Below are 20346 nucleotides of genomic sequence, written 5' to 3' on the forward strand. Positions count from 1 at the left end.
CAAATAGCGTTCCTATTTTCTGACCTGCAAAACAAAAGAGAAACATTGTATAAAATTGCTCGTGAGACTAAAAACATTGTATAACGTTACAAAACAACAATTAGTATTTCAATCAAACCGTACAGTTTGATGTAGAACAAAGACCTAACAAATAATAATACCAGTATGTACCAGTAGCATCTCCGATCTATACTTTAGCTTGAATCATCTCAGTTAGTCCTCAGTCTTACCAACTGAATACTAAGTAGCTACAGTATTTAGAAAGGATAGTTTATCCCCCCCCCCCCTAACTCATATGGTCCATCACCATTCAACTCAACAGATAATTTATAAGAAGTTATTTTTGATGTTACAGTGCCTTATGTTTGATTCTCAGCATTCACAAAATGACTAACAATCAATGTATTTCTTCTTGTTAGGCTAATGGACTAAAAGATAACATGGTGTCATCCAAAGAGAATAGTCGCCGACCACTATCATCTGGTGACATGGAGGGCATGTCAGGGTGTGGCCTTCAGACCATTTATCTTCATAAGAACATGCAAGGTTTTGGTTTTACTCTGCGACACTTCATAGTTTATCCACCAGACTCCTTCCTCCACAACTCCAAGGTAAGGAGATTGCAGATTCCACTTTTCATATAGTATTACCTTCAAATCAAACACAATCCCTTCTGGGCACTGATTGATCACTTTGTTTTTCTTTATAGTAATCAACTAAAGTTTAAATTAAACCAGTAAATAAGTAGACATTTGGTGTGTCTTGCAGTGATGTACAATATTAATGCAGTGAGTAAAGGCATCGATACACCAATCCAACATTAGCCAAATGTAGCTGACTACAACCGCCTGTGGCATGACCGTCGGCAGGTCACGCCAAAAAAATGACGGAAGTACACAATGCAACAGACACCAATTATTAAGTACTTTCTGTGCATGCGTGAGAAGTAATCCCCCTCCATATCATTGGCGGTGGCGGTATCACTATTCCTCATGGTTAGAAAAAGGCCACTTGAAACGCCCCCCAGACGCTCCCCAATGGAATCCGACGTTACGAAGGTGATTTATCCACCTTATTCCTACGCCACATGAGCCTTTGTGTGAATGTAGAAACCTGATTTCGGATTTTCATATTCATTCATGCAAACAGTGCATGCCAGCTCGTTTAAATGACCTAAACAATGTGGGAACCAGGGTTAGGAGGGTTGCTTTTAAAATGTATTACAATTACAAGTTACCTGCTAAAAAAAAATTGTTAGTTAAGTAATCCAAGTACCATAATATTATAATAAAGTAACCTAATTACTTTAGGATTACTCCAATACCAAGTATGCTCATAAAGACCAAATAAAAATAAATATCACTACAATAAATACAGTATTTCCATACAGTGCACCTCTGCTATTTGCAGGTGATAGGGACCGTGAATTGGTGGGAGGGAGATTTCTTCGGAAAGTGGAACTCACATTATGGTGGAGCGGGCCAGCAAAAAGCTCTAGTAGCGTGCCGTAGGACTCAGTCAGTTGCCTGCCTCCCCGACATGTACGGCTCAAGTAAATAACGGCGTCTCTCTCTCTCTCTCTCTCTCTCTCTCTCTCTCTCTCTCTCTCTCTCTCTCTCTCTCTCTCTCTCTCTCTCTCACTCTCTCTCATATTGTGGAAATCGTAATCCTTCGAAATAATCCAAAAATGTAATAAATGTACCTGTAATTTGATTACATGTTTTTTTCCCCTGTACTGTAACAGAATACAGTTTAAAAAATGTTTTTATTCTGAATACGTAACACTGGTACATGTATTGTGTCACTCCCCGAACCTTGTGGGAACACTAGTTTTCACATCTTAAAAAACATGACATCACAATCCCACTTCCTATAAACGTACCTGGGTGGGAAGATTACATAAGGAAGTGGCCGAAAATTATATACGGGTGTGTTTTAAACTACTTTGTCAGCTCTATTGCTTTGGATGGCGAGGCTATGAACAATCTAAAAAGCTCAGAAGAGGCGTATCAGTACCTACAGAATAATAAAGTGGGTTGTGTTTTGTTCAAAGAGGTTAGACACAGACACTGGCCGGGGCAGTTGAGTCTAACATTGGATGTAAACAAGCTTCGCCACTTGATGTCATAAACTGCAATCAATCTGAGCCCAAATTTATGCGAGCATCTCTACTTAAAAATCAATCGCTGCAAACCTCTCCAAAAGCGCTCACTCCAGTTTAATGGCAAACGCTTGCCGCCTATTATCTAAACAAAATATTCATGCGACCGTTCTAATTACTTCAGAGGTTTAATATTAAGGTGTCATGACTCGTGTGTCCCTCCCATACACATAAAAATCATACCTGTTGTTTTTTGCACCCGGTGAATCTTCTCCCATGGTAGCCTAATTGTCGCAAAGCAAGCAGGTTCGATGTGTGTGTTGTGGCGTGCTCTATGTCCACAAAATGAAACGATTCGAGCATCGGTGGTTGATAAGGCTTTTCAAATGAAGATTCTCAGACTAATTCCTCTGTGATCCTTATCCTTGGAAGCCTCTGGAAACGCATATTTCACAACAACATTCGTCCAGTGTGCCACATCAAAACATTGCTTTTTTTAGTCACAGATTCAACTTCTGCTTGGTCGTACAAACGGCAACGGTGTAGCAAATCGCAAAGTTGTGCAAATCATTTTCAAATACAACGGGGGCTTTGGATCATTTAGGGAGAATAAAAACATTTAAATAAACCGCTCCTTTTTGGCCAGAACCCGGAAGTGGAAGTTGGTTTCTATATTGTTCCCCCATGAGAGCCCCCTTGGAATAAGGTGGATACATTAATCAGATGGCGCAAACCAACGGCCAGATACTTTCAAACTTCTGATGTTGGATTGGTGTATTGAGGCTTTTAATCCTCCTCTAACCTAATCTGTTCTTTCCAAAGGACGAAGAGAATGGGAATGCAATTAAAAAATGTGAGTGCATTTTTTGTTTTAACACACAAATGTTCTTTTTTTTAACTTAGAAATGTCTAGTGTGTGAAATTTAACCACAAGAAGAATTAAATACCCATATTTTATATATGTAATGAACTCTGATACGTTGTAGCTTACTGTGAGTTACAACTGACTTTCAATCAAGTAGGCTACTGGAGAGAGAAGATAAAAGGTAGATGCTGAATTCAGATTTGAAATTAATAAATGCATAAGTAGGACCACTACAACGTCCAAGACTACTCCTTATATATTTTTTCCCATTTCTTAGAATTTCATGCCAATGAACATATTTTGCCTGGACCGAGCTGATCAGACCTGTCATTATCCAAATAATTTTGGACCAAACTCTTCATCAAGCTAAACATTTTTTAGATGTTCTTTTTATTTTAAGCTCAGTGATGTTGATGAACTATGAATGGATGTTCATGTGTGTTTGACGTAGGTGTTCAGCAGTGTCATCTGGAGGCAATGGACACCATTTTTGTGAAGAGCGTTAAAGAAAATAGCCCTGCTCATCACGCTGGGCTGTGCACCGGTAATTGACTCCAAAATGTTACTAATGTAACTATCTCATGCTTGGCTTGTTTCAGCTTTAAAGAAGCTAGGAAGTGGAGCGATCTCTATAATTTAGTCAAATTGACTAGTTGGAAAGAAAGGGGGACGAATATTTTTTAGGAGGAAAAAAACAAGTGTGTGACTTAAGTGATTGTACTAAATACCAGTGGCGAGCGGTCATAAATAAGCTATGAATGCGGTGCATTCCCAAGCCCTCCAATAAAATCATTGAAAATATTTATCTGTCAGCGTCCTCTATTATACAATACCTTACTTCTACTGCTTTGGTCTTAAACTCCTGTGTAATTTGTCCTGTTTTCCTCGCAGAGAGGTGGAAAGCCGACAGCTTGTTTCGCGCATACGCAATGAGAAATCAAGTTGTGTTAATTCCGAGCGGTTCTTTCTGTGTGTGCGCCTTTTGAATGGCAAAAAAACTGTCAGTAAAGCATTGACAACGTGCATGCGCATAATTGGCTTACTTGGTTTGTTCTCCGATAAACAGTACGTAGTTGAGAAGAGGCAACCGGCAAATTTTAACCCGGTATGGGAACCGGGTGATTAAAAAAAAAAATTACGGTGTCCTGGAGGTCTTTGGGCGGCCATATATCCCAAACCCTACGTCCTACCGGGGACATACGGGCATTCCCGGATTTGTCTCGGCGAGACCTTTCCAACTGTGTATGGCCTGTGTATGCCCGAAAAAGCTCCAGCGTTCTCGGCTGTGCTCCGCAGGCCTCCGGCCATGCCCAGGAATGCTCCAGCGAGAATATCATTTCAAGTGGCCGTTCTACTGAAGTAGCCTAATCATCACGAAAACGCGGAAGAATTTCATCCCTCACTTTCAAGCAAGGAGTTATGGGAAACATAAATGGCTAGCTGGATGTCCACAGGTTATCAAACTTTATTGTTGGTTGAAACCTCTTGCGGCTCTGCTGCAATGTCATTTTTTCCTCTCCCGGGTTGGGAAACTGGCTTTCGTGGGCACAAACCAGTTCCGAATACTGTAAATTCCAACGTATTGGCAAATTTGTGGGCATGTGAATTTGTCATTTCACTCACCACGGAGCTGGTTACATTACAGTGTGTGTGCATCAACCTGCGTCAGTCATGAATATTTCCGCTTAAATTTTATACCTACACAGTGGTATAAAATCATAATTAAATAATATTTAATATTAAAATAAATAAAAAATACCCCAAACATTTTCTGTATGTGTCACTATACAGCATACCCACTGTAAAATATCAAAATATCGCATACAGTGCATTTCAGTGTACCATTATATCTCTATACAATAAACATTGTCCATTAATAAAAGTCAATAAAATATAAAAGAAGAAAATATAAAGGTCTAAATAAGGCATGGATGACGGAGATAGAGAATGCATGTAAAAAGAAAAACATTTTATACAAAATATTTATTAAATTGAGAACTATGAAAGCTGAAACAAGACCTACAAAAATAAACTATTGAATATTATACAAACAAGTTATACAAGTTATACAAACCATGCATTACTAGAGCAGAATAAAAGCAACATACAAGAAATATAGAAAAAACGAAATCATACAATACATACATCTACAAAAAATAGATTATCCAGAATATTTTATAAAAGATAAAAATATTGTTATTGAAAAAATTTCCGACATAGCTAATGATTTTAATGAGTATTTTATTAATGTTAAAATACGTATTATTGTATCAACATAAAACCAATAAGGGGTTAGGATTAGATACATTTTTAACTTCCTCCTACCCCTTTTGAACATATAAACTCTTTTCTTTCTTCCTATTCTTGTTTTTCTTTTTTACTTCCACTTCATGTTTATATTTTCAATAAAACCAAACCAAACCTGAAAAAAAGGTCACTGCTCGCCACTGCTAAATACTGACTAGTATAGTTAGTAATGGTGTTGTATCCTTGTTAAAAATGATGTATAATTTATTGACTGGTTAATTTTGTAAATCCAGAGGGGCTTACTCAGAGAAAAGGGTTAAACTAATGTGTACAGCAACGTACACTTGTGGCAAAATGATTTTGGCACATATTTACACAGGTGGGCATGATTTTGGCACATATTTACACAGGTGGGCACAACTCTCAGCTTTCTTTCGACGAATGCTTTCGCATTTTCGGAGAGGGCTTTATGACGCGAAGCCTCATATAAAATAAATAAACTGACTGAGCACCAATTGAAGCAGGTTTACATCCGTTGGTCGGGGTCAGTACAAGCAGCCTTTCTCTTTGGGTTAATTTTTACAAGGTTTTGCGTCATAAAGCACTTGCCGAAAATGCGGAAGCACTTGCCGAAAGGTGGGTGACGTCAATAACGGGAAATTATGAATGACGGTAGTGCCCACCTCTGTATATTTGTGATGTGTTTTCTCAAAATCAGGCGTACGTCGCGGAGATGAATTTTGAATGCGAAAATCAAGTCGTTTGGACGTTTTGGAGCTTTCTAAAAAAAAAAAAAAACATCCTTAAGGTCTCTATTTTCATTTCCCAGCAGCAAAAAAGTTTAAATTGTAATATAAGTTTATAAAAATAAGCAATTAGTAAGTAATGTACATCGTAACTTGGGTGTGTTTTTAGCCGCATCACTGGCACCTGCTTCTAAACAAACAGCGTAGTTCCTTGCCTCTAATGTTACTTCACAAATGATTTATATAAATGGACATAGCACCAAATAAAATTTGAAATACACCATAATGTGATTGTGTAGTCCAGCAGAACACACAAGTATACCTGTGTCGACAGCAGGCTTGCAGAGCGAATGTCGTCATTATGGCAAAGGTTTGTAATCCAGACAAAGAGATCATCCTCAATTGCAGGATCTTTCTTTAACATGCCTATTTCTCCTTTTAATTTAATGTATTTGTGCATTAAAACAAAGTATGTCGCAAAATCACCAATCACCAAATAATCTCCGAGCGCAAGCCCCTGCTGCTGCCTACCGCTCCTTCAGTGGATGGGTCTAATGCAAAGAACGATTTTCACCCCACTTAGATGGGCGTGACAATCAGTGGTACGTTAACCTTTAACTTTGACCTTTAACAATCATGAGGGAATTAAACGCTCTTACATGCAAGTGCGTCCCTGCACACAAGTATAGTACAGCGAGTCGGGTTGAAGTGGAATGAAATAATGAATGAATGAAGCTGTATGAAATGATCAAATGTAATAATCTAATGTAAATAATGTGATGTTTTGATCACTCCTCAATGTCGTGATTTCCATGAGACGTCTATAAAAGGATGACACGCCAGTGACGCCACATCATCAATGTGTCACAAATGAAGCATCTGCCTGGTTTGCAGTATCACCACTCCATGCTCTTTGAAGTTGGATGGAATTTAAATCAAATATGAGCTTTGATAAATACTTGAAGATGAAAAGATGATCGCACTATCACAATGGTCTTTCCAAAGCTCCCTACCCCCTTGAATGCAAAAAAAAAAAAAAAGGATTGAAATGAACCATCAAATAATTCTTATGTTATTTATGTGGCCAAATGCATTTGAAGAAAATTTTAATATATATGAATTAACCATCACAGGCCAAAGCTAATGTCAACTCATCTTTTAATTGACCCAAAATTCTTACATCAAGTTTCCCATTGCGGTTTAAACACACACGCACGCATGCACACACACACGCACAAGTTTCTACAATACAACAAGCAAACTTTGGCAGATGATGCCTCAGAGGTGAATTTTAGCTTCAAAGTTTGTGTTACTGTAAGTTAAGTTACCAAAGGCAAACAAAGAACGATTTATCAAGACCAATGTTTGTGTGTGTCTCAGGTGACAGGCTAGTCAAAGTGAATGGGGAGAGCATTTTAGGAAAAACCTACTCTCAGGTGATTAGACTCATTCAAAATGGGTAAGTGGACACTGTGCAAATGAGACAATAATTTGTTTTTGTCTGCATCATATCTGAATAATGTTTATTTTGTTTCTGCATTGTTGTAGTGAAAATAATTTGGAGCTCTCTGTTATGCCAAAAGATGAAGATGTTCTGCAATTGATAAGTGTGAGTATTTTGTTTTTCTCCTTCCCTCTCACAGCTTCTATGTATCATTGTGAATTTTGTCTTCATCATTTACTTTTTCAAAATAACAGAAAAGGAAAAGCGCCACAGCAAAGGTTTATACTTCATACAAAGAATCTAGTAGCACCCCCTTTGGCAAGGATCAGAGGTGTCAGCATGATTGGGTAATGGCTTGTTCACACTCATTATTAGGAAATACTAGGTGTTGCAAATTTCAAACATTTATACTGTAAATACCCAGGCACTCCTTACCCTGTCCCCAACAATTAGCAGCTATGGGTGAACCTCGGAGTTCGAATTTTTCATAACTCCTACATACGTGACTTCGACCCAAAAAGTCGGAGAAAAAATGCCTCAGAGTTTGTCCTCATTCTCGGAGTGCGAACACCCGAGTCAAGCCGAGTGATGCCGAATACATATGTCACGGTAGTCGAGATGAGGTGCTGCTCATTGTGAGCCACTACCGGAGGCAGTGAAGTGATCTCAATATCACTTCTTAAATTTGCTGTGCTCTCATCAGTGGCTTTATTTTTGACACACTGCACTAAGCTGGTCTAGATTGTTACTTGTGTGTGTTATACAAAATACACAACTTAGCTTCACACAGTGGCGGAGCCAGACTTGTATAAATAGGGGGCGGGGGGGGGGGGGGTGCAGGTAGGGGCCAAGGTTACTTAGTATGCGTATCCAAAGATTATGCCAAATACCTTTGTTTTATAAACAATTTCGGAGTCTCTAAATGTTGAAATATATTTAAGTACATATGGATGGATTATAGCACACAGGAGATTTTTGCCCATATAGGTGCTGGACAAAATGTACAATATTCAAAAAATGAACAATTAACAGTGTTTAACATAAAGAAATTTGCAATTTGTTTGAAAATGTAAATTTGTTTTGTTTAAGGAACAAGTCATATTTTCTTGTTTCATTTTCCACACACCCTATGGGCAAACAAATAAATTTGTTACTCCTAGCACTTTATTTTCAATAAATTGTTTTGTGTGTGATGTTTAAATCTCTTATTTTGAAATCTATGCTTTTAATTTGGAAGGTCGCTCCATACTTCTGTTTCCTGTTTCACGTCTTTGTTAGTTATTCAGCTAATGGATTTATTTTTAGCTTGTGCAAAACAACGTTAACTTATTGATGTCCATTCAAAAGAATCTATCTGAATATAAAAGATATTTTAAACAGTCACATCATGAGGAAACCAACATGACATTGCCAAAACGGGTCATCTTGATGCTCTGATCTGAAGTGTCTTGATAGGACTCGGAAAATTATTCTTGTCCAGACTCCTATTGTGGATTACAACATATTGTGGTACATAGCGCCACCGACTGTGCAGGAGGGGCATAACAATTAGTAGGCGTCTGATTGAGAAACAAAAAAAAAGAAGGGAGGTTGCACTGGCAAGACGTGCGCCGGTGCCGTGATAGGTCCAATCTTTTTTTTTTCTTCTTCTTTTTCTATAAAGAGCTCAGTATTGTTCATTCGGAAATGTCATCATCATTGCTCTTTTATTTAATTTTTTTATTTTTATTTTTTATTTTTTTAATATATATATATATACATACATACATATATATATAAATATATATATATATATATATATATATACATATATATATAAATATATATACATATATATATAAATATATATATATATATATACATATATATATAAATATATATATATGTATATATATATATATATATATATATATATATATATATATATATATATATATATATACATATTTTTTTTGTATGTGGGTGAGTATGTGTATGTGCGTGCGTGCGTGTGTGCGTGCATGCGTGCGTGTATTTGTTAGCTCACCAAAAACCTATTAGAAAAAGTCTCATACCGTTCACCTAAACCGAACACCGCCGTCAGGAGACCCGAGTGGACCCGAGGGGACCAAAGAAAACCAAGGAAGGTGAAATCCAGCACCGACCAGACACCACCCACCGGGCCACCCACCAGAATTCTTCCCCAACCCAAGAAACATCTAAATTCCAACAAATCCAAAAAAAAATAAAAAATAAGGGAGACCTCAAGAGACCGAAGGAGAGAATGAGGGAAGGAAGGAAGGAAGGACAGACAAAGCCGAGTGAGATCCACAGACACCAGCCTCCACCGATTCAATGACCTGAGGAGGAAGCAGATTGTGTCTGAGTTTCGGTAGATGCTGGTGTGGTGGATCTGGCATGCATGAAAATCTCCACCAAAGAGCGGAGCCGTCGACCCCCGCCAGGACAGAGCAATTGCAACACCTCAGGGCCCCCCAGGCCGCGGCAGCGCCAAAGGACGACCCCCAGGCCCCGCCAGGGCCACCGGCCGGAGAGCAAACCCAGGAGCAGGAGCGCCCCCCCACCCCAACACGGCCCGCGCCCCCGACCCAACGCAGCAGGACGGGGCACCGCAGGCCCGCCAGGCACCCCACCGGCCCCCAACCCCCGCACCCCCACGACCCCCCCCCGGCCCCCCATCCACCCCAACCCAGCCCCAGCCGCCCCCAAGTCCCCAATCCCCCAGACACCCCCCACCCCCAGCACCCCCCGGGAAGGCCCCGGTCGTCACCCCAGCGTTCTTTGTGGAAGTTAACCCCTGTTACTGAGTCCGCCAGCTCGCCGACTGGCGAACTCTACCCCTAAACTGTGAATGTGACCCCACCCAGTGTATATACAAGTGTGTGTGTGTGTGTGTGTGTGTGTGTGTGTGGGGTGCATTAAAATTAGGAGCAGGTGAACCGGAGCCAAGGGAAATGATATTCCCACGCTCCGATCCACCCGCCTCCCAAGCATGTTACTGAGTGTATGTGGTTCATTAAAAAAAATAGATAGGGGGTGGGGGGGGGGACACGGACAGGGGACCGCAGCACTGCTCTATACCGCGGTCCCCAACCGATGGCACCCCCACAAGCCCCCCCCCCCCAGTTGTGTGGTGCATTAAAATTGGAGGGGAGTTGTAGGGTGAAGACGGTGTTTCCACCCTACCCCACCCCCCAAAGTGTGTTATGTGCCCTATATGTCTATAAAAGTGTATTGTGCAAACCTAGTGTAGTGAGTTAAGAGGAGCGACCAGCGGGGCCCTCCCCAACCGGGCAGGGGCAGGAGGCGCACCCGCCCACCAAGCCCCCACCCACCCCACCGGGACCCCGGCGGGCATATGGGACCAGCCCGGCGGGGCGATAGGGCTCGCCCCCCGGATACTGGGTCCCGCCCGAGGTGACAGGACGCCCACCGGAGCGGGGCGGGCACGACATCAAACCCCAGCCACCCCCGCCGGCCCCCGGAGCACCGAGACCCGGGCCATGGATGGAGCACCCGGCCCAGGGGAGGGGAAGGAAGGCATACCGGGAAGGGGGAAGGGAGGGGGGAAGGAGACGACAAGAAGGGCAGGGGGCAGCGGCAGGGCCGCAGAGAGAGGGGGAGAGGAGGAGGAAGGGTGACGAGGGAGAAGAGACAGGGAGGCGGAGGACGGGCGGGGAGAGGTGGGGAGGGAGAGGCAGCAAGGGGGAGGAAGGGGGAGGGGAGAGTGAACCACCGGGCACCCCGGCGGCCCACAAGCCCCGAACCGCGTCGCCGGGCCCAGAGCGACGGACCGCGCCGAAACGGCGCCGCCCCAGACACCAGGGAAAGCCCCGCAACACAGCACCCCCCAAGAGACCCAGGGAACGGCCAAGACGCAGCCGCCACCCAGCAGCCAACAGAGGGGCAGACCCGCCCACGCCCAGCCAGGGGGGACAGCACCCACAGAATTAACCCACTGGCATGCCGTGAATCCGAATATCAACCCCTGGTGCCCATCGGAGGCGAATCCGCTCGATCCCGTTGGCAGCAGCCGGGTTCCTGACTATAAAAACACAACCATTAGTTACAAATTGCCAAATACAGAAACATCAATGCAAGTTATCACGCTGCTGTGGCTCTCGCTAACAGGCAGAATTAAGTAACCAGGTTTAGGTTAAAAAAATCTATATACGTAGACCATGTTTCTTTAAATTTTGACATTTGGTTTTTATTTGAGGCAGATATTTTTTCCATTAAAATGTGATTTATGAGGAGGTTAGACCATTGGTCGATATTCAGAGTTTGTTTATTTTTCCAGTTAACAAGAATTGTTTTTTTTGCGATAGTAAGGGCTACAAGTATAGATTGAAATTGTTTATGTGGTAAGTCAGTTGTTGTTAAGTCACCTAGCAAACACAAGTTTGGAGAGAACGGTATCCTACAGTCCAAGACAGCGGAAAGTTTTTCTAAGACTTTAGTCCAGAAACACCTAACCGGAGTACATAACCATAAAGCATGAAAGTAAGTGTCTGTAGTGTTTTGTAAACACTGGAGACAAATGTCGGAGTCTGAGAGTCCCATTTTCTTCATCATATATTGAGTAATGTATGTTCTGTGAATAATTTTATATTGGATAAGTTGTAAATTTGTGTGTTTTGTCATTTAAAAACGTTTTCACAAACTTGAATCCAAAAGTCAGATTCCGGCGCTATAGACAAGTCTGTTTCCCATTTCAAGATGGGTAAAGACGTTTTATCAGTATATGAAAGTAACTTATATATTTTTGAGAGTTTTTTTGTTGTTGTCGGAGAAAGCTTGGTAATATCTTTAGCTAAAACAGGTGGTTGGAGCGTACCCTGAAGTGTTGGAATTTGTTTCTTTATCATACTTTTAACTTGCAAATAATGTAAAAAGTTTCCGTTTTTTATTTTGTATTTTTGGAGCAAGGATGTATATGATATAAACATATTATCTGAGAAGAGATGGTGGAGATGTGTAATTCCTTTCTGCTCCCACACATTCAAATAAAACGATTGGTTGTTAATTTGAAAGTCGGGGTTATGCCATAGAGGAGAAAGCCCGCAGGGCTCCACTTGGGCTTTTGTCATTTCTAGTGCCTTCCACCAGGCAGTCAGGGTGGCGGAAATCATTGGATTTTTAAAGCAGTTATGTCGCTTAATCGATGTTGTAATAAAGAGTAAATCTAGGAGTCTGAGGTTATTACAATCCTTCTGTTCTAGTTCCAGCCAACAGTTAGTATCTCTATTGGGTTGTGCCCATAAAATAATATATTGTAGCTGGTTGGCTATATAATAGTGCATAAAATTTGGTGCCTCTAGACCTCCTTTGGATTAATTTTTCTGAAGAGTAGATAGACTAATCTTTGCTTTTTTTTTATTCCAGTAAAATTTTGTAACGGCTGAGTCCAACAACTGGAACCAGTTTGCCGTAGGTTTAAATGGAATCATTGAGAAAAAAATAGTTTATTTTGGGTAAAACTTTCATTTTAATAGTGGCTATTCGTCCTATTAGAGAAATAGGAAGATTATTCCAGCGCTCCAAGTCACTATGAATGCTATCCAGAAGTGGAGTAAAATTTAAATTAATTAAATCAGTTAATTTAGGTGAGATTTTTATGCCTAAGTATTTAAAATTACCTATAGGAAATGAGTAGTGTGGGTCCTGGCTTGCAGGGTTCCATGAGTTTTCTGTAATAGGTAGAAGTGTTGATTTTGTCCAGTTAATAGAATAGTCTGATAACTGTGAGAATTTAGTTATTAAGTTAAATACTTCCCCTAACGAAATAGCAGGCTTTTCTAAATAAAGTAAAATATCATCGGCATATAGATTAATTTTATGTTCTGTTACCCCAGAGTGAATTCCTTGAATCCTTCTTTCCTGGCGTATGGCTAATGCAAGCGGTTCAATAAATATTGCAAATAATAAAGGCGACAGTGGGCATCCCTGTCTTGTGCCTCTCTGTAGAGTAAAACTCTGAGATATAATCCCATTAGTAGTAACAGTAGCTTTAGGAGAATCATATAATACTGACACCCAGTGAATAAATGACTTCCCAAAGCCAAATTTATTTAAAACAGCAAAGAGGAAGGACCAGTTAACTTTATCAAAAGCTTTTTCTGCATCCAATGATATAATAACTGCCTTTTTATCATGCCGCTGTGACATACTAGGTCCAATCTTATTTGAGCAGGGACACGTGCCACCCCGGCCTCCCCTCTGGCTCCGCCGGTTGGCACCACTAATGTAGTGTAAATCAAGTCTATTAATGATTAAATTAAAGAATTAATTGATTATTTAAATGGAGGAGACTTTAATATTTCAATTAAACTCTTTCGGGGCACCACATTGGTTTGTAGATAGCTTTACCAGGATAACAGATGCTAACCGCTGTAAATCAGTCTACTACATTTGAATAGTTTATGAGTTTGTTTTTCAATTTAGTGGTTAATATAAAAATGTGTAATGTTTATAAATGTTCTAAATTTCCAGGCTTAAGGAATTGCTTTAGCAATGGTCAGGTCAACCCTTCCCTCCTTGCTAGTATATCTTGAGACTTTACTTAGCGTATGATATCAAGGTTCAATCAATCAACCCATGACTGATATGATCAGAAAGTAACCCAACGTTTCTACTGTTACTCTTTTCCATGCACTAAAAAAAATGTCAATAAGTGAGGAATGCCCACAAACATGAAACACATTCACAGTAAAGCATAGTGTTAACATTTTTAGAATGGCCAGCATCATAGTTCTTTGATCTGTTGCAAAAGAAGACGCACAGGCGGGTTCTTGAACAAGTCTCTCTCGACGTATCATCATCTCTCTCTCTCTCTCTCTCTCTCTCTCTCTCTCTCTCTCTCTCTCTCTCTCTCTCTCTCTCTCTCTCTCTCTCTCTCTCTCTCTCTCTCTCTCTCTCTCTCTCTCTCTCTCTCTAACTGCTCTAATTGAATTTATAGGCTTGAATGTTGGTGTGAAAAACACCATTGCAAAGCTCCAAGTTCACTCAAAGACAGAAAGAAGATATGTGGTTATAAACCTCCTTTTTATTGTATGACTGCTTTCAGCAGTTACACTGAGGTTATTCCGATTCGTTATTTCGCCTCACTTTTTCGGCATCGTTCAACACCCACGTACAACATACGATTTACAATTCCAATTTCAACTTGCCCCAAAAATTCAGGCCACCCGGGCTCATATTTTTCTCATTCAACATACATTTTTCACACAATTTAACATTTAGTATGAAAAGTTCTCCCCATTCATTTTCAATGGTACTGACTGACTGAAGTCAGTATTCCACTCATCATCGTTCACAGATGTTTGGTACTTGTGCAAGTAACCAGGAGGTTTATGCATATATACCTACACCTTATGATTTCACTTAAATTATTAAACGCCTAATATCCTCATTCAGCTTTATTGATAGCTTTCAGCATTATACCACAGTATTCAATATAATTATGCATTGTTTCATTACTTTTTTGTCACTTACAGTTTTATTAATGTTATTAGTTTTTATAAATTTTCAAACAGTTGCACACTATCAGCACAAACACAAACCATAAACAAACAAAAAAGACAACAAGAAAAGAAACAAACAAAACTAAAATAATATGTCTTGGGCGTCGACAACCAGTCTTATCATATTTGTTCACTTGTCGTCCTTTTTTCTGAGAGAGCTCAGTATTGTTCATTCGACGTATCATCTCTCTCTCTCTCTCTCTCTCTCTCTCTCTCTCTCTCTCTCTCTCTCTCTCTCTCTCTCTCTCTCTCTCTCTCTCTCTCTCTCTCTCTCTCTCTCTCTCTCTCTCTCTCTCTCTCTCTCTCTCTCTCTCTCTCTCTAACTGCTCTAATTGAATTTATAGGCTTGAATGTTGGTGTGAAAAACACCATTGCAAAGCTCCAAGTTCACTCAAAGACAGAAAGAAGATATGTGGTTATAAACCTCCTTTTTATTGTATGACTGCTTTCAGCAGTTACACTGAGGTTATTCCGATTCGTTATTTCGCCTCACTTTTTCGGCATCGTTCAACACCCACGTACAACATACGATTTACAATTCCAATTTCAACTTGCCCCACAAATTCAGGCCACCCGGGCTCATATTTTTCTCATTCAACATACATTTTTCACACAATTTAACATTTAGTATGAAAGTTCTCCCATTCATTTTCAATGGTACTGACTGACTGAAGTCAGTATTCCACTCATCATCGTTCACAGATGTTTGGTACTTGTGCAAGTAACCAGGAGGTTGGGGGTTTGAATCCCACCTCCGACTGTATACTGCAAATTTTTTCATGGACAAGTGATATGCATATATACCTACACCTTATGATTTCACTTAAATTATTAAACGCCTAATATCCTCATTCAGCTTTATTGATAGCTTTCAGCATTATACCACAGTATTCAATATAATTATGCATTGTTTCATTACTTTTTTGTCACTTACAGTTTTATTAATGTTATTAGTTTTTATAAATTTTCAAACAGTTGCACACTATCAGCACAAACACAAACCATAAACAAACAAAAAAGACAACAAGAAAAGAAACAAACAAAACTAAAATAATATGTCTTGGGCGTCGACAACCAGTCTTATCATATTTGTTCACTTGTCGTCCTTTTTCTGAGAGAGCTCAGTATTGTTCATTCGACGTATCATCTCTCTCTCTCTCTCTCTCTCTCTCTCTCTCTCTCTCTCTCTCTCTCTCTCTCTCTCTCTCTCTCTCTCTCTCTCTCTCTCTCTCTCTCTCTCTCTCTCTCTCTCTCTCTCTCTCTCTCTCTCTCTCTCTCTCTGTTTGGGGTCTTGTTATGCAAAAGCCAGTGGGATGTATTGCAGTGAAAACTTAATCTTCACCATACCTTTGCCGGAGGTTGGATGAACTGCTTAGAATATTACACGCTCAATCAGCTGCAAGTCAATTACCTGACCTGCAGCTGATTGAGCGTGTATTTTATTTGTTGGAGAAAAACAAAAAAAGGGACCTGATGGTGTAGTGGTTAACGCGCTATACCCAATAAGCGGGAGGTCTGCGGTCCGAACCCACTCAGGTTCGTGTTTTTTTCCCCTTCTTTTCTTTCTTTCTTCCCTCTTCTCCCCTCATTCTCCACTACGATTTCTTGTGGCAAGGAGCCGTTTTGTTTCAAATGTTTATTAAAGAATTGAACATCCATCCAATTTCCACATGTAAAGAAGACACGGTTGTACTACAACGGCTTGCTGGCCTTGCGTGGTCACACTAACTTCTCTTGATGTTACAACTTTTGCTGATTTATGTGAGTTATTGATCTTGGAGCAGTTTAAAAATATGCTTCCGTCATGTATTGCTGCGTTCGTTAACAAAAGAAACACTAAAACTGTATCTCATGCGGCTATGAGTTACTACGCAAGACAAACTTCCGCGAGCAGGCTGTCGGAGGAGGCAGCCGCATGATCCAGCAGGAGCCATTGCGTTCAGGGGTGGTCGGTTCATTTAAATCCAGTGATGGGGCACGCCACTTCGACAAAGTGGATGGAACGCGATGTAGTTTTGACAAGAGCAGGATGTGTAATTACTGTAAGTGGGTCTTGCAATCTAGGAGTAAGATGGTCAAACCAAATGTAAAGCCTGCAGCGGCAGCAGTGCCCGTCAGCTGCAGAGGTTCTGAAATTCCTGTCCCCGTTTGTGAGCCCGATGTTTTGGCTGCTTATAGATCATTCATTCGGGATAGTTTTGTGTCTTTGGTGGGCAGTGAGCTACCGGTCCCTGTCAAAATCTTGAGGGATACGGGGGCTTATGATTCTTACATTGTGGGTTCTGTACTGCCTTTTTCTGATCGGACTGACACAGGAAGACTGCATTCTCAGCCGCGGGATGGGTTTGACAGTGTTGCCCATTACCCTGCACAAGGTGTTTCTCGATTGTGAACTGATGTGGGGTGAGGTGTCCATTGGGGTTTGGCCCGCATTGCCCATAGAGGGAGTCCATTTGATATTGGGTAATGGCTTGGTTGGTGGTAGGGTGTGGTCTGATTGACCCCCTCCACCTTTGACATTCCATCCTGTGGATAATGTGTCCTTGACGGGTTCTCCTGGGCAACAGGAGATAGTCCCAGCATGTGTGTTGACACGTGCCATGCGGAAGACTACGGCCAGGACGCCCAGTGAGGATGATGGGGTCATGGTGGAGGTCCCCCCACTTTCTGATTTTCCTATTGCTGTATCACCCTGTGAGCTAGTGCAAGAGTAGCAGACTTATCCTTCCTTGTAGGAGGTGTTTGGTTGAGTTCTTCCAGCAGCTGAAGTGAAAGACGTGGCCACTGGCTACTGTCTGCAGAATGGCTTACCGTTCAAGTGGACGACTCTGTGGGAGAGGCTTTTATTCCAGTTAGTGGTTCCGGCTAAGTACCCACCCTTGGTGCTGAAGGTGGCCCATGGTGATGGTGGACACTTCGGTGTCAGGAAAACATATTTGCATGTTCTGAAACATTTCTTCTGGCCACGTATGAAAAGAGATGCTTCTGTTTTCATCAAAACCTGTCATGTTTTTCAGTTGACAGGGAAACCGAACCAGACTGTGAAGCCTGATCCCCTGCAGCCGATACCAGCCGTAAGTGAACATTTTGAACACCCGGTGGTCGACTGTGTTGGCCCTTTGCCAAGTTCTGGCAGTAAGTATTTACTTACTGTGATGTGCCAAAGCATGCGTTATCCGGCTGTGTATCTGCTGAGGTACATTACAGCTAAATCTGTCGTGAAAGCGCTCACTCAATTAATCTCTTTATTTGGTATTCCCAAAATTGTCCAAATTGATCAGGGCTCCAATTTTACATCCCATATGTTTGGGCAGGTCCTGAGAATGTTGGAAATAAAGCATAACAAGTCCTCAACTTATCATGCGCAAAGCCAAGGTGGGCTGAAGAGATTTCATTAAACCTTGAAATCTTTGCTTCGTGTGTACTGCACAGTGATGGACAGGGACTGGGAAGAAGGTCTTTCTTGGTTGATGTTGGCTGCGAAAGAAGCAGTCCAGGAAAGCGTGGTCCACTGTCTGTCCTCAAGGAGGATTGGGTGGAGACGGGACCTCCCAAAAATTTGATAGATTTTGTTAATGGGTTCCGCCATCGCTTGTTTGTCGCTGGTGCCTTGGCGAAGGAAAAATTACAGGTGGCCCAGCACAAAATGAAAAAACGTATGACTCAGCATGACATGAGTTCAGTCCAGAAGATCAAGTTCTGTTTCTTGTACCTGTTGTGGGCTCCCCATTTGAAGCTAAGTTCTCAGGTCCCTACAGTGTTGCAGAAAAGTTGTCTGGGCTTAATTACGCAATTTCCACACCAGGCCGTAGACAATCCAGAGCTATATCACGTTAATTTGCTTAAACCTTACTATAAGCGTGAGTCCTGCCCTGCGTCAGGTGGTAGCTCTGGGTTTGTGCATTAGCCGTGAGCTCCGTGTTGGAGGGTTCAGAGCAAGAACTCAGAATCACTTTGTAATTTAGTTCAAATTCTGTTACATCTGCCCGAGTCTAAGCGTCGCGAGTTATCAGAGCTAATTAATGGGTATCCATGGGTATGGTTTATTTGGCGATGAGGCCATCGCGTACCGACTGGATCGAGCATGACATTGACGTCGGTGACGCGCCTCCCATTAAACAAAGGTTTTATCGCATGACCCCCGCCAAACTGGAACATTTTGATTCTGAAATCAATTACATGATTGAGAACGGAATTGCTGAGTCATCCTTTTTAAGTTGGGCATTGCTATGCATTTTGGTACAAAAAGTTGACAAGACACCTAGGTTTTGTACAGACTTTAAAAAGGTTAATGCAATGTTACACAATCCGACTGTTTTCCATTGCCTAGAATGGACGACTGTATTGACCGAGTTGGTTCAGCCAAATTTGTTAGTAAGTTTGATTTGCTCAAAGGTTACTGGCAAGTTCCTTTGACCAAACGTGCACAGGACCTCTCCGCGTTTTCACTCCGTCCGGGCTATTCTTCTACAGCGTAATGTCGTTTGGACTGAAAGATGTTCTGGCAACTTTCCAACGATTAATGAACCGCATTGTAGCTGGCCTTGAAGGTTGTGCAGTCTATTTAGATGACTTGGTGGTTTATAGTGACACACGGCAATTACATCTGCAGCGGAACCGAGCACTTTTTGAGAGACTTGCGTTGGCGCAACTTACAATAAATTTGGCTATGTGTGAATTTGCGATGGTGAAGGTGACATATCTTGACCGTGTTGTAGGACAGGTTTGTGTCGCTCCATTTGAGGTAAAAGTTCTTGCAGTCTCGTAGTTTCCTAGGCCTAGCACTAAGAAGGAACTGCAGCGATTTCTGGGGTTGGTGGGTTACTACAGGAGTTTCTGCAAGAATTTCTCGTCCGTTGTTTTCCCATTAACGGAGTTGCTAAAAGGAAAAGCAAAATTCGTCTGGTCTTCTGCATGCCAACAGGTGTTTGAGATTGTGAAGCGCCTGCTCTGCTCTTCTCCTGTGTTAGCAGCCCCCTGTTTTGACCAGCCATTCATGCTGGTGGTGGATGCCAGTCAGGTGGGCGCTGGAGCAGTCTTGCCCTAGTAGTATATACCGATCACAACCCCCTGACAAAGTATTTTCGGTCACCCAACCAAAGGTTGGTTAGGTGGTCCTTATTTTTGCAAGGTTATGACCTCACCATTTTGCACATTAAAGGTACGGAAAACATCATGGCTGATGCATTGTCTCGTGCACCTGTGCCATGACTGCTTTTAGTTCCTTTTAGTTCCCTATGATTATCGATGCCTTGCGTGCTGTATTGTTGTGGTCGCTCTGCTCTGCTTTTGATTCATTCATGAAAGTGTGCTCCCCTGTTAATTTGTCATGGCTTATGAGCCGGGTCATGACAGTGTATAGAGACAAAAAGATGACATTTGTGTCAATGTCACAATATTTATGGCCCTGCCTGGTAGAT

At 41.5% G+C, this 20346-nt stretch overlaps 1 protein-coding gene across 13 annotated transcripts in view; it reads left to right on the top strand.

The window, feature by feature from the left end:
• The window catches only part of LOC147157240 (rho GTPase-activating protein 23-like), a 94427-nt gene that overhangs the window by 31336 nt on the left and 42745 nt on the right, over nucleotides 1–20346 (top strand). For 12 of the 13 annotated variants that reach the window (XM_086063862.1, XM_086063864.1, XM_086063861.1 and 9 more), the window contains 6 exons: nucleotides 420–611; nucleotides 2924–2954; nucleotides 3418–3510; nucleotides 7340–7418; nucleotides 7508–7568; nucleotides 17944–18000. In XM_086063862.1, coding sequence (XP_085919988.1) covers nucleotides 441–611; nucleotides 2924–2954; nucleotides 3418–3510; nucleotides 7340–7418; nucleotides 7508–7568; nucleotides 17944–18000 — 492 coding nt within the window. In that variant the 5' untranslated portion in view covers nucleotides 420–440. The remainder of the gene's footprint in view (nucleotides 1–419; nucleotides 612–2923; nucleotides 2955–3417; nucleotides 3511–7339; nucleotides 7419–7507; nucleotides 7569–17943; nucleotides 18001–20346) is intronic. The other variant, XM_086063871.1, reaches the window with a different exon arrangement.

The sequence above is a fragment of the Leptonotus elevatus genome, chromosome 20 (assembly GCF_054856555.1).
Source record: "Leptonotus elevatus isolate MCC_2025b chromosome 20, RoL_Lele_1.0, whole genome shotgun sequence".
NCBI lineage: Eukaryota > Metazoa > Chordata > Actinopteri > Syngnathiformes > Syngnathidae > Leptonotus > Leptonotus elevatus.